This window comes from Scyliorhinus canicula, chromosome 10 (assembly GCF_902713615.1).
Source record: "Scyliorhinus canicula chromosome 10, sScyCan1.1, whole genome shotgun sequence".
NCBI classification, from domain to species: Eukaryota; Metazoa; Chordata; class Chondrichthyes; order Carcharhiniformes; family Scyliorhinidae; genus Scyliorhinus; species Scyliorhinus canicula.
Genome location: NC_052155.1, coordinates 43,384,908 through 43,400,510, shown reverse-complemented (window position 1 = coordinate 43,400,510; position 15,603 = coordinate 43,384,908). Strand labels below are relative to the sequence as shown.

Sequence of the window (15,603 nt, the reverse complement as noted above, 5' to 3'; positions counted from 1 at the left end):
CATTGTAGTGATCTGCATATCTGTGTGTGACAAGGGGTCAATGTAAATGCAATACAACTGAGCAATCACTCGAGGGAGCACGGGAGATGTATAAATACAGACAAACACAAAGTCAGGGACTCTTCACAGGAACGGCAGCTGGTGAGCTGGACACAGACAGGCAGCTCAGATGTAACATAGTATAAGCGCTGGAGAAAGAACCAACTCAAAATAAAGCATCTACTTCAACTGTAAGACTACGAGCTTTATTCAGACACCAGGACTACATATGGAACAGGCGACTTCAGAACGCTTACCATAAGATTACACAAAATGCAGGCAAAGAAAGATCAAAATGACAAGAAAACTCGTACCGGACATTCGACGTGGGAGAACTTATCTGATTTAATGGAATTTGTTGGAACACCACCGCAGCTGAACACAACCGGTAATTTAAGTCATAGCTGGAAAAGGTTTAAACAAATGTTCGACATATATATCATAGCTTATGATTTGCAAACAGCCTCAGAAGAAATGAAAATAGCACTGCTCCTCGCAGGACATAAAGCTAGAGAACTATATAACAGCTTTAAATATTTGAAAGGTGAAGACAACACCAAATTAGAAGTAATACTGAAAAACTTTGAAGAGTCCTGTAACACCAGTAACAATGCTGCTTTAAGACATTCAATGCTTGGAGACCAAATTGCACGGGAATGAGTGATGTGAAACTGAAACAGCCATTACCAGAACAGAAATCGCAATTGACAAGTGCAGATCGCAAGAAAAAAGTAACTTCAAGTGCTTACCTAGAAAAAACGCCGATAAAGTTCTTCTCCACGTGTCTAATGAAGTTAAAAGGGCGTCTGAGCACATTTTAAACTGCCCGGGGAACAAAAGACACAAAGCTGGGTCTGCGCATGCGCAGGAAACCGCAGGCGCACATGCACAGTTAAAATCATCCTTTTTGCACGAAGACCGTTCTGCCATGCTCAAGCCGCGCATGCACAGTTTAAAAAAAAAAAAGTTTTTGCCGCAGATCGATCTGTGCATGCACAAGCCGCGCATGCGCAGTCAGCAGAACATCGAACACCGTGCGCCGATCGATCTGCGCATGCGCACGCCACGCATTCGCAGTTGAAAGAAAGACTGCACAGTGCAGAGATGGCTCTGCGCATGCGCAGTTTATAAAAAAGAGCACAGTAAAGGAAAATTGAATTGCGCAAGCACAATTTATTCCTCCGCTTTATGTCACAGGGGTCATGACATCATCAGATGCAGACCGCACCCACTTAAAGAGGAAATGCCTGAAAATCACAAACCAGACTTTTGAAGGCACAAAACCACCAAATTCAACCTCAAAAGGTACAACATTGCCTGAACTTCTACCAGCAGTTGAAAATAACTTTAGCAGCACCCTGGAACAAGCGGTTTGCACCACCCAAAGTGAAGAGCGCAATGACAAATCCAAAACCAAAGAAGATGATTTGTTCATTGAACATGAAGAGAACGATAACAAATCTGAAACAAAAAAAAGATGATTTGTTTATCGAACAATACTACTCAGACATGGCTGAGTAATTTGGATATGCTGATCAAAGCATCAGCAACACGGTTTCAAAGTTCAACACAACTTTACTCATGGTAGATGAACCCAATACCATGATGCAATGTCAGGTTGTCAATACATTGGATGGCAGCAACCTGTCAAATACCCAAGACGAAAACAATGCCACATAGAGAGTACTGGCTGATTCCGTTGAGAGAGCACAGATCGACTCCACAGAGAGAACACAACATGACTCCACAGAGAGAGCGACGCAAGCCTCCACAGACAGCTTAGTTGACAGACTCCAAAATGGAAGCAATTAAAGACTCCATAGTGAACGCCATGCATGAACAAGACCATGAAGATCTACCCACCGTATCTGAGCAATCAGAAGCAGACTATGAAAGACTACCAAGTTCACATAATCAACAAGAAGTCAATGTAACTGTCTGTGAAAACAGTGACATTGTGATCACAATCGACATACAGGATGTGCAGGATCACAGCGAGACTGACAGGTCTCTGCTCGTCTGTACAGAAGCATTCAACAATCAGAGTAGGGCTACTCATGAGTCCAGAGAGACCATGTCAATTGAAACCTCATCCACTCTAAACGACCGACAAGAAAATTAAATCTTGAAGATTTTGACTCTCGAAGAGGAGCACCAAGAAACCAAAGATGATTCAAATGTATCGGGAATAACTCCAGAAGAGGAGAACTAAGGATGCAAAGAAGAGGAATCAAATCCACCACAGATGACCGATGTCACCAAGATCAATGCAACATCAGATCAATCTCACAATCCTCAAGAAGAAACGCTCAATGAAACAGCAGATACCACAGAGGACACTGACACCAGTAACTTGGAGAATGACTCAAATTATCCACACAGAGCAGTCATTGAGCGCAATAAGAACAATAAGAAGCACAACAGAAACAAGAACAACAACAGCAACAACAAGAAGCACAACAAGACAAACAACAAAAACTACAAGCACAACTACAAGAACAGCAACAAGAAGCATAACAAAGACAACAACAGCAGCAACAACGATAATAACAAACACAACAAAAACAACAAGAACGACAACGAAAATAAGAGACAGAAACAGCAGAAACAACAACAATGAAACAACGACCTGTACAACATGGTACAACTCCGTACATGAAGGACAATGCAACATTACACTCAAAAACAATGACAAGAGCACAAGCGTACCATGGCATAACAATGAATCTCACAAATTTGCATTTGCTCCAGAACAAACGAGCACACCAGCTTTCAAGGCAGACGACACACTAAATCGATACCACAAGCTGGTACGGGAATAAAGCTCATCGTCTTAGAGTTGAAGTAGATGCTTTATTTTGAGTTCCCGTATCAGCTTCCCCGAACAGGCGCTGGAATGTGGCGACTAGGGGCTTTTCACAGTAACTTCATTTGAAGCCTACTTGTGACAATAAGCGATTTTCATTTTTCATTTTTTTATTTTTCATTTCAAAGCACAGAAAAAAGTCCACGTCAGTCAACATCAGTGGTTCGACCATTCGAACACTTCGTGATGACTTGTTGGTTACTTAAAACACAAGAACACTGACAACATTCACAAAGAAGTTACAATATCAATATCACCACGTCAACAACAAAAAAAAACACAACCGAACAAATTCATAAAGTTTGGACTCATAAATGTTTTTATTAAGATTGGACTCCTAAATATTAATTGGCTTTTTATAATAACCAATATCATCACCACTTGTACAGATATACATATCATAGGTAATCTAACTGTTCTGTACAATTTTCTTAGACTGGACAGAAAATATGTAAAGGAAAAAAAGGGGGGATGTAGTGATCTGCATAGCTGTGTATATATACAAGGGGCCAATGTAAATGCAATATGACTAAGCAATCACTAGAAGGAGCACGGGAGACGTATAAATACAGCCAAACAGGAAGTCAGGGACTCTTCACAGGAACGGCAGCTGGTTGGCAGGACACAGTCAGGCAGCTCAGATGTAACATAGTATAAGCGCTGGAGAGAGAACAAACTCAAAATAAAACATCTACTTCAACTGTAAGACGACGAGCTTTATTCCTGTACCAGCTTCCCTGACCAGGTGCCAGAATGTGGCGACGAGGGACTTTTCACTGTAACTTCGTTTGAAGCCTACTTGTGACAATAAGCGATTTTCATTTCATCTGCATTTCATTTATTCAGACTCGAGGAATAACACAACCATGAGAGGGAATAAATTGAGACAAACAGAAAGGAATTCAAAAAAAATTCAGTACACCTATCTCTAAGAATGTTAGTAGGTCTATAAAGGCAGAGTAAGAAGTCTCACAACACCAGGTTAAATTCCAACAGGTTTATTTCGAATCACGAGCTTTTGGAGCACTGCTCCTTCCTCAGGTGAATGAAGAGGTGGATTCCGGAAATATATAGACAAAGTCAAAGATGCAATATGATACTTTGAATGCGAGTCTTTGCTGGTAATTAAGTCTACAGGTCCAGACGGAGCAATTGGAGACAGGGATAATCACAGGTTAAAGAGGTGTGAATTGTCTCAAGCCAGGATGGTGGGTAGGATTTCGCAACCCAGGCCAGATGGTGGGGGGGTGAATGTAATGCGACATGAATCCAAGGAACCGGTTGAGACTGCACTCATGTGTGCGGAACTTAGCTATACCTTTCTGCTCGGCGATTCTGCGTTGTCGTGCGTCCTGAAGCCGCCTTGGAGAACGCTTACCCGAAGATCAGAGGCGGAATGCCCTTGACTGCTGAAGTTTTCCCTGACTGGAAGGGAACATTCCTGCCTGGCGATTGTCACGTGATGTCCGTTCATCCGTTGTCGCAGAGTCTGCATGGTCTTGCCAATGTACCACACTTCAGGACATCCTTTCCTGTAGCGTATGAGGTAGACGACGTTGGCCGAGTCTCATGAGTATGTACCGCGTACCTGGAGGGTGGTGTTCTCACGTGTAATGGTGGTACCCATGTCTATGATCTGGCACGTCTTGCAGAGATTGACATGGCAGGGTTGTGTGGTGTCGTGGTCACTGTTCTGAAGGCTAGGTAGTTTTCTGCAAACAATGATTTGTTTGAGGTTGTTTGAAGTCAAGTAGTGGGGATGTGGGGATGACCTCTGCAAGATGTTCATCTTCATCGATGACATGTTGAAGGCTGCGAAGAAGATGTCGTAGTTTCTCCGCTCCGGGGAAGTACTGGACGACGAAGGGTACTCTGTCGGCTGTGTCCTGCGGAGGTCAGTGCGGTTTTTTGCTGTGGGGTCTTGGAACTGTCAATCAATGAGACGAGCGCCATAACCCATTCGTATGAGGGCATCTTTCAGCATCTGTAGATGTCTCTTACGCTTCTCGTCTGAGCAGATTCTGTGTATACAGAGGGCTTGTCCATAGAGGATGTCTTCTTTAATGTATTTAGGGTCACATTACAGACAGTTACCCGCAGATCCGACCAAGGAACACACCCGACAAATCAACAGACTGATCACGACATTGGGTCGCATAGACAGTCACCCAAGCCGGCAATCGAACCCGGGACCCTGGCACTATGTAGCAACAGTGCTAACCACTGTGCTACCATGTCGGCCACTTATAAGTTGTACGTAATGGTATAGCTTCGATAGGTTAGCTAAATGTTGATGAACACCTCAGGAGAAGTGACCACAATTTAACAAGATTTAAGACCAATTTAAGATTGGTGGGCCCTGATCGCGGGCCAGACACCATCGGAGACCTCCCCGGTGAGGGAGCATGCCCCCCCCCAACTCCGCAGGCCGCACCCCGAGCGTTCCCGCAGACTTCCCGCCGGCAGCAACCGGGGTGAACAGTGCTGGCGGGACTCTGTCGTGTCGAAGCGGCCGCTCAGCCCATTCGAGCCGGAGAATCGGCAGCCCCGCCGATTCCAGCGGCCGGCGCCACGCCAAACACACCGGCGCAAATGGTGCCGATTCTCCGCATTTCGGAGAATCGCGCGCCGGCACGGGGCGTTACTCCAATTCTCCGGCCTGTCACGGGGCTCGGAGAATCGCCCCCAGAATCTCTTCAGAATTTTCTCCATTAGTTTCCCTACCGCAGACATGAGACTCACTGGCATGTGGTTCACTGGCTTATCCCTACAGCCTTTCTTAAATAGTGGGCCACATTCACGGTTCTCCAGTCCTCTGGCACTTCTCCAGTGCCCAGAGAAGAATTAAGTTTGTATCAGGGCCGTTGTAATCTCCTTCCTCGCCTCCCACAGCAACCTAGGACACAATTCGTCCAGACCTGAAGATTTCTCAACTTTTAAGCCTGCCAACACCTCCACTACCTTGTCTCTCCCTATGGCAACTTGCTCAATTACCTCAGTCTCTCTCCCCGAGTTCCATATCTGCCTCCTCATTGTCCTGGTTGACGTCCGATGCCCGTACCAGTGACCTCTGGCTCCACCCACAGATTCACCCCCCTGACAACCCTCCGAGTTTGCTGAGGAGGTCACACATGTTAGATGGGTGAAAATGTAGGGTACATGGTCTTTATCTTGTTATAGATGAGTATTAAATTAGTGGAAGGATAGCACGCTGGATTAAACATTGCTTTGAGGAGACAAACCAGAATAGGATAAGACATTTTCTCAGATAAATTGGAAGGGGTTAGTGGGTTCAGTTCTTGGATCACTTTTGTTCTTTATACATTTCAATAGTTTAGATATAGACCTAGAGGGGGTAATGTTCAAATTTACCAATGTACAAAAATAGGATATATCAGAGATCAGAGGGTTAGATAGGGTGGACAGCGAGAGCCTTCTCCCGCGGATGGAGGTGGCTAGCACGAGGGGACATAGCCTTAAATTGAGGGGTAATAGATATAGGACAGAGGTCAGAGGTGGGTTTTTTACGCAGAGTGGTGAGGCCGTGGAATGCCCTACCTGCAACAGTAGTGAACTCGCCAACATTGAGGGCATTTAAAAATTTATTGGATAAGCATATGGATGATAAGGGCATAGTGTAGGTTAGATGGCCTTTAGTTTTTTTTCCATGTCGGTGCAACATCGAGGGCCGAAGGGCCTGTACTGCGCTGTATCGTTCTATGTCCATCACTTATTTGAGAAATTCAAATGCAGACAGTTATTGATAAGAAGGGGGCATGGATTTAAAACGTTAAAGATGCAATTCGATGCCAGTGTGTGTTTGGTGAGGCACTGGAGTTGGGATAAAAACAGTAATCCTACTTTGAATGGAATGTTCAGTGCTATGGAAGAGCAGAAAGATTTGGAGGCAATGGTTCACATGACATTAGCAGCATCACTTCCATTTGATAAGGCAGTAAAAAAAAAACGAATTGAATTTGAGGTTTCATCTCAAGGCATACAATAAAATGTCAAGAGGTAATGATGCTATTTAAGACCTTAAGACCTCACTACTACAGTACTAGGCTGCACATTATAGAAAGGATATTAATGTAGGATGCCTAATATAAAGAAATACAAATATATTGGGACATTGTTAGAACAATATAGATTAGGAGCTGAAATGGAAGTAGTGTTTAACGTAATGAAAGTGTGGGACAGGTTAGATAGAAATAGATTTTAGAGGGTAGGGGAAATAATCTACGCACACAGTTGCGAAGCTGTGGTTTTCCCTTCAAGTTAGTTGCCGCAGATTCAAGTTCAGATTGGGATGGTTGATGAAAGGATAAGAATAGGCTGGATACTCGTGATTACAACTGTTTGCTTGTAAAAAAGGGCAAACATTGACACATTTTTGTTGGGTTGAATGGTCTGCTTTTCAGTTTGCAAATTGTATATTTTGTGGTGTAACTTACTAAGTTTTGTTTAAACAGTAATTCTATCAGTAGGCTTGTGTATTGCATGTTTAAAGACAATGGGTAGTTTGCTTTCATTGAAATGGTCAATTAACCTGATTGAGGTGTTCAGCTACTGTGTAAGTTGAAAGGAGGATCCCTCTGAATGAATTTAAAATGTCCGTATTTGCTCCAGGTATATAGGCCAGGTTTCCCGTGTTGACCCTGTCTCCAAATATTTCATTTAATTTCCTTATCTTGAGCATTGTGCCTTCATTGCCTTTTGTGACAGTTTCTTACTGCCTGAATATGATAAACCTGCCCAAATTAGTTAACATAAGCACTTATTCAAAATTGAACAGATGGGAAACCAGGTTGACAACACCTTTGTCATTGATAATTCCAGTCAACCAAGCACAGGTCTTCTGCTATTAAATTGTACTTTTTCAGTTTGAATGTGGACAGGTTGTCATGTAACTAAAGTCATTTTCTATTGCTTGCGGAGTCCTACTGCCCTTTGATTTGTGTAAAATACAAGTTGTTGGGATGAATGCTATTAGAGAGAGAAAAGTAATCTATGTACGCACATGAGAAATAATCGTAGGACACGGGCACTTTAATTCCCAATCATACAGTGCAGAAGAAGACCATTCGGCCCATTGAAGTCGGCACCGACCGTCCGAAAGAGCACCCAACCTGGCCCACTACCTTGCATCATCGCTGTAACGCCTCCTAACCCACGCATATTTGGACCGGAGGAAGCCCACGCAGACACGGGGAGAATGTACAAACTTCACACAGTCACCCAAGGCCGTAATTGAACCCGGATCTTGGTGTTGTGAGGCCGCAATGGTAACCACTCTGCCACCATGCTGCCCATTGACCATTCACCCAAGTTTACTTTAATTTTAGATCCAATTTATTTACAAATTAGAATCGGGGGCAGTGTTGGAACAGAATCATACTCTACCAATCGTTCAGTCCTGCTAGTTTAAAACGCCATGGTTGGAACCCCTCCATCTCACTGCATGATGTCATTAAGGCTGTATCCATGCAATACACCTCATATCCATGCGCTACACCTCATATCCAAATACTACAATCAAATACATCTGGAATAGTTTCTCTCCCTGTCATGTCAATCTCCTTCACTGAGCTTGGAATGCTAAAATAAACATTTGTAAGAAATATCTCATTAGTCAGTTACCTCTAACATTGCTGTGCTGTTACAAAGAGCTGTGAGGAACAGCTCTCCTCTCATTTACAGTACAGAAGGAGGCCATTCAGCACATCAAGTCTGCACTGACCACATCGACTTGGAAAGAGCATCCGACTTAAGCCCCACACCTACACCCTATCACCTTTATCCCCGTAACCCAGTAACCAAACCTAACCTTTTTGGACACTAAGGGCAATTTAGAATGGCCAATCCAACCTGCAAATCTTTGAACTGTGTGAGGAAACCGGAGCATACGGCGGAAATCCACGCACACACAGGAGAACGTGCAGGCTCCACACAGTCAGTGACCCAAGCTGGGCAAATGAACCTGGGACCCTGGAACTGTGACGTAACTGTGCTAACCACTATGCGACCGTGCTGCCCATTTTAATCTAGCCAGGCTCTGGCTCTCCAGCATCAGTCTGTTTACTGTATTTAATCATTATTATGTGCCCCGAGATGCAAATAGTCAATACAGGAACTCTTGCCACTTATCAGGTACCCATTATCAGGTTCAGGTGTACCAAGGTCAGGTAAAGCAGAAACATATATCGAATATAGCTTCCCCTTTACTCTTCTCAAAGAAAATGCCTTAGCACTAGTCTTAAAGATTCTGAATACCCATCTGAACATTCAGAAGAAGGAGCTGTGATTAATATTTCTTCTTCCCCTTTTGTCCCATTTGACAAAGGTTGGGCTTGGTCATAATTTCCTCCCTGCTGCGATCCCAAATCATTGCCTCTTTACCCTTTTTAGAAGTGCAGGTCTGTAAATTCTGGGTGACCTCAAGCTCAGACATATCTCTGATTGCCTGCCTTGCTAAATAGTCTGCCAGCCATCGCAGTTCAAGCTGTAAATAATGAGCGGGGTGGTATACGGGCAGATCTCATAGACCAGCAAGCTCATAAGCGAGAATGGGAAATCATGTGTTAGAGTACACTCGGATGATGGATGTCAAGTGTAGCTTAGTAGTAAAACTCTTACTTTTTGACAATAGGTTCAAGCTCTATTTCAGATTCTTGACCACAGAATCTAGGTTGGCAATTACGTGCAGTACTGAGGAGGAGCTATATTGTGTGCAGTGCTGTCTTTTGGATGAGCCATTAAACTGCGGCCCTATCTGCCTCCTCAGCTGGATGTAAAAGATCCCCTTACACTACTTTGAAGAAGGGCAACAAAGTTATCCCTGGTATCCGAACTAACATTTATACCTCAACAACATCGCTAAAACTAATTACCCAGTCGTATCACTTGCTGTTTGTGGGACCTTGCTTTGCACAAATTGTCTGTCACATTTCCTACATTACAACAATGATTACATATCAAAAGAACTTTATTGGTAGTAGAGTACCTTAAGATGTCCTGTGGTGGTGAAAGCAACTATATAAAGACTTTCCATTCTTTTTACAATAACTGTGGTGTAGAGAATAGGTCAGAAAACCAAGTTGTAGGTGGGAAACGAGGCATTTGAAAAAGAAAGCATGTGCATGTGGAAAACAGGTTGCATTGCACAGGCAGCAAAGACAGCAAACAGCTGACTTTTATTTGTTAAGTTGCAATGATCAAAATTAACCTAGTTTCTGCTACCCTATAAACTGAACTACGAGATTCAAAACATTGAATCATTTTCACTGTCAACTTCAAATAGGAGCAGCGTGCAGATTTACATTACTTTACTTTCCTTGGTAGTTTTATCTGTGATTTCTCATCTCTAATCAAATGAGAAATAGTCTAATATATAAGATGAAAGAAGACCATTAGTGCTACGTTCATAGAGAAAATGCTGGCAATGCGAAGGCATTAGCGAGAGGTGGTAGCAGAGTGATTGGACAACATTAAAATACACGTGGAAGCTACGTTTGTGAATTTTATCTCGAAGTCCCATGAACATAGAACATTACAGCGCAGTACAGGCCCTTCGGCCCTCGATGAAGCTGAAGAACAGAAGGGGATGATGCCCTGGGCCAAACAGTACAAGACCATGATGGCACCAAGGGAGAATCTGTGATGTCGACAGATAAAGTTGCATGTTTCCATCATTTTTCTGTTCCTGCAGTTTATGATCAGTTAAAAGGAATAGGCATAATGCAGTTTTCCTCATTCTATATTTTACTTTCTAATCAATTAAGTGCAATGTTCAAAGTGTTGATCAATCACAGTCATGTTGGTCCCTATGTTAATATTCAGTCAGTTAAAATATGCTCTTGCAGATGTATATACAGCTTTGATTCTATAACTTGTAACCCCCTTCCATAAGGTTTTGTTGAATTATTATGGTTTTCCATTTCTCTTTATGGGGAAGGAATAGATGTGGAGAATAGAGTTTTGCATTTGGTTCTCTTGCTCAAGTCTGCTGTTGTTATCAGTATCTGTGGAGTTTCTAATCCGCTTTATGCAGCTGATTTCAGATATACAGCATTTTGTATTTGAGGAAACTTAAGTGAACTGGGTCCATATTGCACAGCATATTGAGTGAAATGAAATAAAAGTTGCCATGGTCCCCGAGGGCCATAGGCTGCTCTCTCCTTTAAGAGAGAACTGACTGGTGGTGATTTAACCTGAGAGTCACCATATCTCAGGTGAGATATGGTTAACCTCGTCTGGTATGGGAATTGAACCCGTGCTGTTGGGGTCGCTCCTCATCAGGAACCAGCTAACTGACCCCTAAACCATATTGAGGAGATGAGATAGTTGAAGAGCAGGCGGTTCAGTTACACCAAGCTTTATGTTTTAAAGCTACAGATTGCAAGAGGAAGGATAGACTGAAGCAGTCTGACTGTTATTTTTTCTCTCCTTCCCTTCCTTCGAACAGTCAGGTTGGAAGCTGATTTCGATAGCAGTGGTCTCTATTTTTCCAGCTGCCTGACCAAAGCGGTTGCTCATCGCCACATTGCAAGGTTAGTTAATGCATTTCTTCATTGTCTTAGTTAATGATCAGTTCATTTTTATTTTATTTTGTGGATCTTCATGATTTGTGTGCTGCGAGGAATTGTTAATGTTAAATGTATTGTTGGAGGTTGAATCTTTGAGTACAATCAATGTCAATTGTATATTAATCTATTGTGTCTCAGCAATGCTGGCATGAAAGGCAGTCCTGGGAAATATTGCCATGGCTGCATACGTTTTTGCAACACAGCATCTGATGGTATGTCAAACCACATACAGATTGAAAGTGGCAGGTGATTCAAAGTGAAATGACCAGATGGCCTGCAAAGCGGTCACTTAATCTGCATTTAGTCTTCCCAATGCATAGGAGACCCCATTGTAAGCAGTGAATACAGTGTACTAAATTGAAAAAGTGTTTGGGGCCTTGGACAGTGAAAAGGGAGCAGTTAAAGATGTTGTATCTCCTGCACTTGCATGGAAAGATGTTATGGGAAGGGGAGGAAGCTTAGGGGTGGTAAAGGAGTGGACCATGGTTTCATGAGGGTGCAGTCACTTTGGAATGCAAAAAGAGGCGGGGAAGATGTGTATGTTAATGGCATCACACTAGAGGTGGTAAAGGTGGAGATTGATGCATCGAATGTGGGAGCTGGGGACAAGGGGAACTGTATTGTGGTTCTGAGAGGTGGGGGAAGGGGTGAAAGCAGAAGTGTGGAAATGGAGTAGACATGGTTTGGGGCCCTTTTAACCTGTTGAGGGAATAGGATGACATCCGAAGCGCTGGTATGGAAAGCATGCACAATAAGAACAGATGAGATGGAGGCAGAGATACTGGGAGATGAATAGCATCCTGCAGGAAGCTGGGTATGAGGAAGTGCAGTCAGGGTAGCCGTGGGAGACAGTGGGATTCTAGTAGATATTGGTTGATAGTACAGGCAAGTTGAAGAAGGCAAGCATTGGAAATCGACTATGCGAAGGCAGTGAAAGGTGGAAATGGAAACAAAGTGAATGAAACTTTCCAGTTTAGGGTGCGGGCAAGAAACAGCACCAATACAGCCATCTATATGCCAGAAAGAAATTAAGGAAGGAAATTGAAGCATGTTTTCCTGAGCTGTGCGACCGTATTGCACCACTGAGGTTTCCGCACAAGCCAAGCGCAAGTTGACCTTGTGGTGATATGCATCACTGTAAATACACAAGGGGTTAATGTAAATACACTACAACTAAGTAAACATGAGAGGGAGCACCGCAGGTGTTATGACATGCAGACATACAGCTAATGAACACATAGAATAGGAGATGACCAATGTGCAGTCAAGACACCCAGAGGTGACACTACCACAAGGGGGCATTTACACAACCCATATAAAAGGACAGGGCACAGATGCTCTTTCCCTTTCCACAGGCGACACTTAGAGAGGAGGACAGGGGCAGATCAGAAGCATCACACCCACCATGTGGCTTAGAGCGGACTGGTTAATTAGACTGAGTTACTATAGCAAGATTAGCAGGAGAGTCGAGCTCATAGAGAACTGTGCTAATGGTTCAATAAATCACATTGAACTTACTTCGAAGTCTGGAGAATCTTTTGGTCAAAGTTGCAGCCTGTGTTATCCCAGAGTATATAACACAACAGACCTCGAGCTGTCACTCAAAATTTTGTAAATGTTCTGTGCATTTAAACAAATCGGGAGTGCTGTACAAAATAATTAGTGGATGCAATGGGCCTGAGTAGGACTGGAATAAAAATTATTCCATATGTTCCAAAAAAAGCAAGTATCACTAGGATACATATGAGTTTCCATCCCAACATCTCTTGTATGACATAGGTAAGTGGAATCTAAGGTGAAGTTGTTCAATGTGAGAACGAGTTCAACAAAGTAGTGGTGGGCAGGAAATGTTGGACTTTCACTCAAGGAAGAAATGGCATCAGACTAGCAGAATGAGGAACGGAAGCGTTGAGGGAGTGAAGATGAAAAGAAGAAAACTAGGGTCAGGAAACTGTTACTGACTGGAAGAGCCAGAGATGTAGGTGGGAAGAGACTGAACAGGAGAAAAAAGTAGAGCCCAGATGGGACGCAAGTTCAAAAAAAAACACAAAGAAAATTGCAGCACAGGAACAGGCCCTTCGGCCTTCCCAGCCTGCGCAGATCCAGATCCTTTATCTAAACCTGTTGCCTATTTTCAAGGATCTACTTCCCTCTGTTCCCCGCCCGTTCATATATCTGTCCAGATGCATCTTAAATGATGCTATTGTGCCCGCCTCTACCACCTCCGCTGGCAAAGCATTCCAGGCACCCACCACCCTCTGCGTAAAAAACCTTCCACGCACATCTCCCTTAAACTTTCCCCCTCTCACCTTGAAATCGTGACCCCTTGTAATTGACACCCCCACTCTTGGAAAAAGCTTGTTGCTATCCACCTTGTCCATACCTCTCATAATTTTGTAGACCTCAATCAGATCTCCCCTCAACTTCCGTCTTTCCAATAAAAACAATCCTAATCTACTCAACCTTTCTTCATAGCTAGCACCCTCCATACCAGGCAACATCCTGGTGAACCTCCTCTGCACCCTCTCTAAAGCATCCACATCCTTCTGGTAATGTGGCGACCAGAACTGCACGCAGTATTCCAAATGTGGCCTAACCAAAGTCCGTTACAACTGTAACATGACCTGCCGACTCTTGTACTCAATACCCCGTCCGATGAAGGCAAGCATGCTGTATGCCTTCTTCACCACTCTATCGACCTGCGTTGCCACCTTCAGGGTACAATGGACCTGAACTCCCAGATCTCTCTGTACATCAATTTTCCCCAGGACCCTTCCATTGACCGTATAGTCCGCTCTTGAATTAGATCTTCCAAAATGCATCACCTCGCATTTGCCTGGATTGAACTCCTTCTGCTATTTCTCTGCCCAACTCCCCAATCTATCTATATTTTGCTGTATTCTCTGACAGTCCGCCTCACTATCTGCAACTCCACCAATCTTAGTATCATCTGCAAACTTGCTCATCAGACCACATATACCTTCTTCCAGATCATTTATGTACATCACAAACAACAGTGGTCGAGCACGGATCCCTGTGGAGCACCACTAGTCACCTTTCTCCATTTTGAGACACTCCCTTCCACCACTACTCTCTGTCTCCTGTTGCCCAGCCAGTTCTTTATCCATCTAGCTAGTACACCCTGAACCCCATACGACTTCACTTTTTCCATCACCCTGCCATGGGAAACTTTATCAAATGCTTTACTGAAGTCCATGTATATGACATCTACAGCCCTTCCCTCATCAATTAACTTTGTCACTTCCTCAAGAACAGGAAGAATAGATCAAGAGCAAGTTTAGGCAAAATGATAGGCAAATCAGGCATGTCCAGGTTGGGGATTTTGGAAAGAAGGTAGAAATGGGACGAGGTTGGAGTTTGGGGAGAGAAAATGTACTGAGGAGATATGTCATTGACAGTTTTGGAAACTATTGCTTAATGTTCAGTGGTGAGGTCAAGAGGAAGGTTAGAATGAAGTGTCAGAGAGCTGGCATTCTGCATCCACAAGGTCAGTTTGCCAATTAGATTTCATGATCTTGGACCTTGAACATTGGAGTGTTGCAAGTTCAAAGGGATATAAATTGGAGTGGGTGAGGGGAGCAGAGAAATTGAGGCAGCTGATGTCACCCCAGCAATTCTCATTGAAAAGATCTAGAGAAGATAATATACTAGAGGGAGGGGTTTGTTTGAACAAGAACATTCCTGGCCAAAGGAATAGGTGTGGAATCAAATCCTCAAAAGATCACCACATTTGCCTTTTTACCTTTTTGCCAGGAGTATGTAGTACTTCAATATTTAAAAAGCCTCTCCTCTCTCTTTAGTTCACCACCAGCTTTGCTAACTGTGGGTCTACAAGACTATCTTCCTGCCACTCTGGTTGCTCTTCCGAGTGAGACTACAATCCCACTCCATGTTGCACATGTGGCAGGTGTTCGCACCTCCTGGTTCACACCAAGCCCTCTACTTGTCGCCTTTACTCATTCTTGTACTACTTGACTAATTCGCAAACTCTCTGTAAAATGTCTGCAGAACCCATTTTGAGAAAAACTAGAATTAGATCATTGCTGATCTGTACATCAGCCCGTTTACCTTCCGTTGCTCCTTTGGCATCCT

General features: G+C 43.5%; 1 protein-coding gene across 2 annotated transcripts in view; it reads left to right on the top strand.

Annotated features, from left to right (window-relative positions):
• Positions 1-15,603, top strand: part of zc3h3 (zinc finger CCCH-type containing 3) — a 315,450-nt gene that overhangs the window by 178,630 nt on the left and 121,217 nt on the right. For both annotated transcript variants that reach the window (XM_038808835.1, XM_038808836.1), the window contains exon 6: positions 11,370-11,454. In XM_038808835.1, coding sequence (XP_038664763.1) covers positions 11,370-11,454 — 85 coding nt within the window. The remainder of the gene's footprint in view (positions 1-11,369; positions 11,455-15,603) is intronic.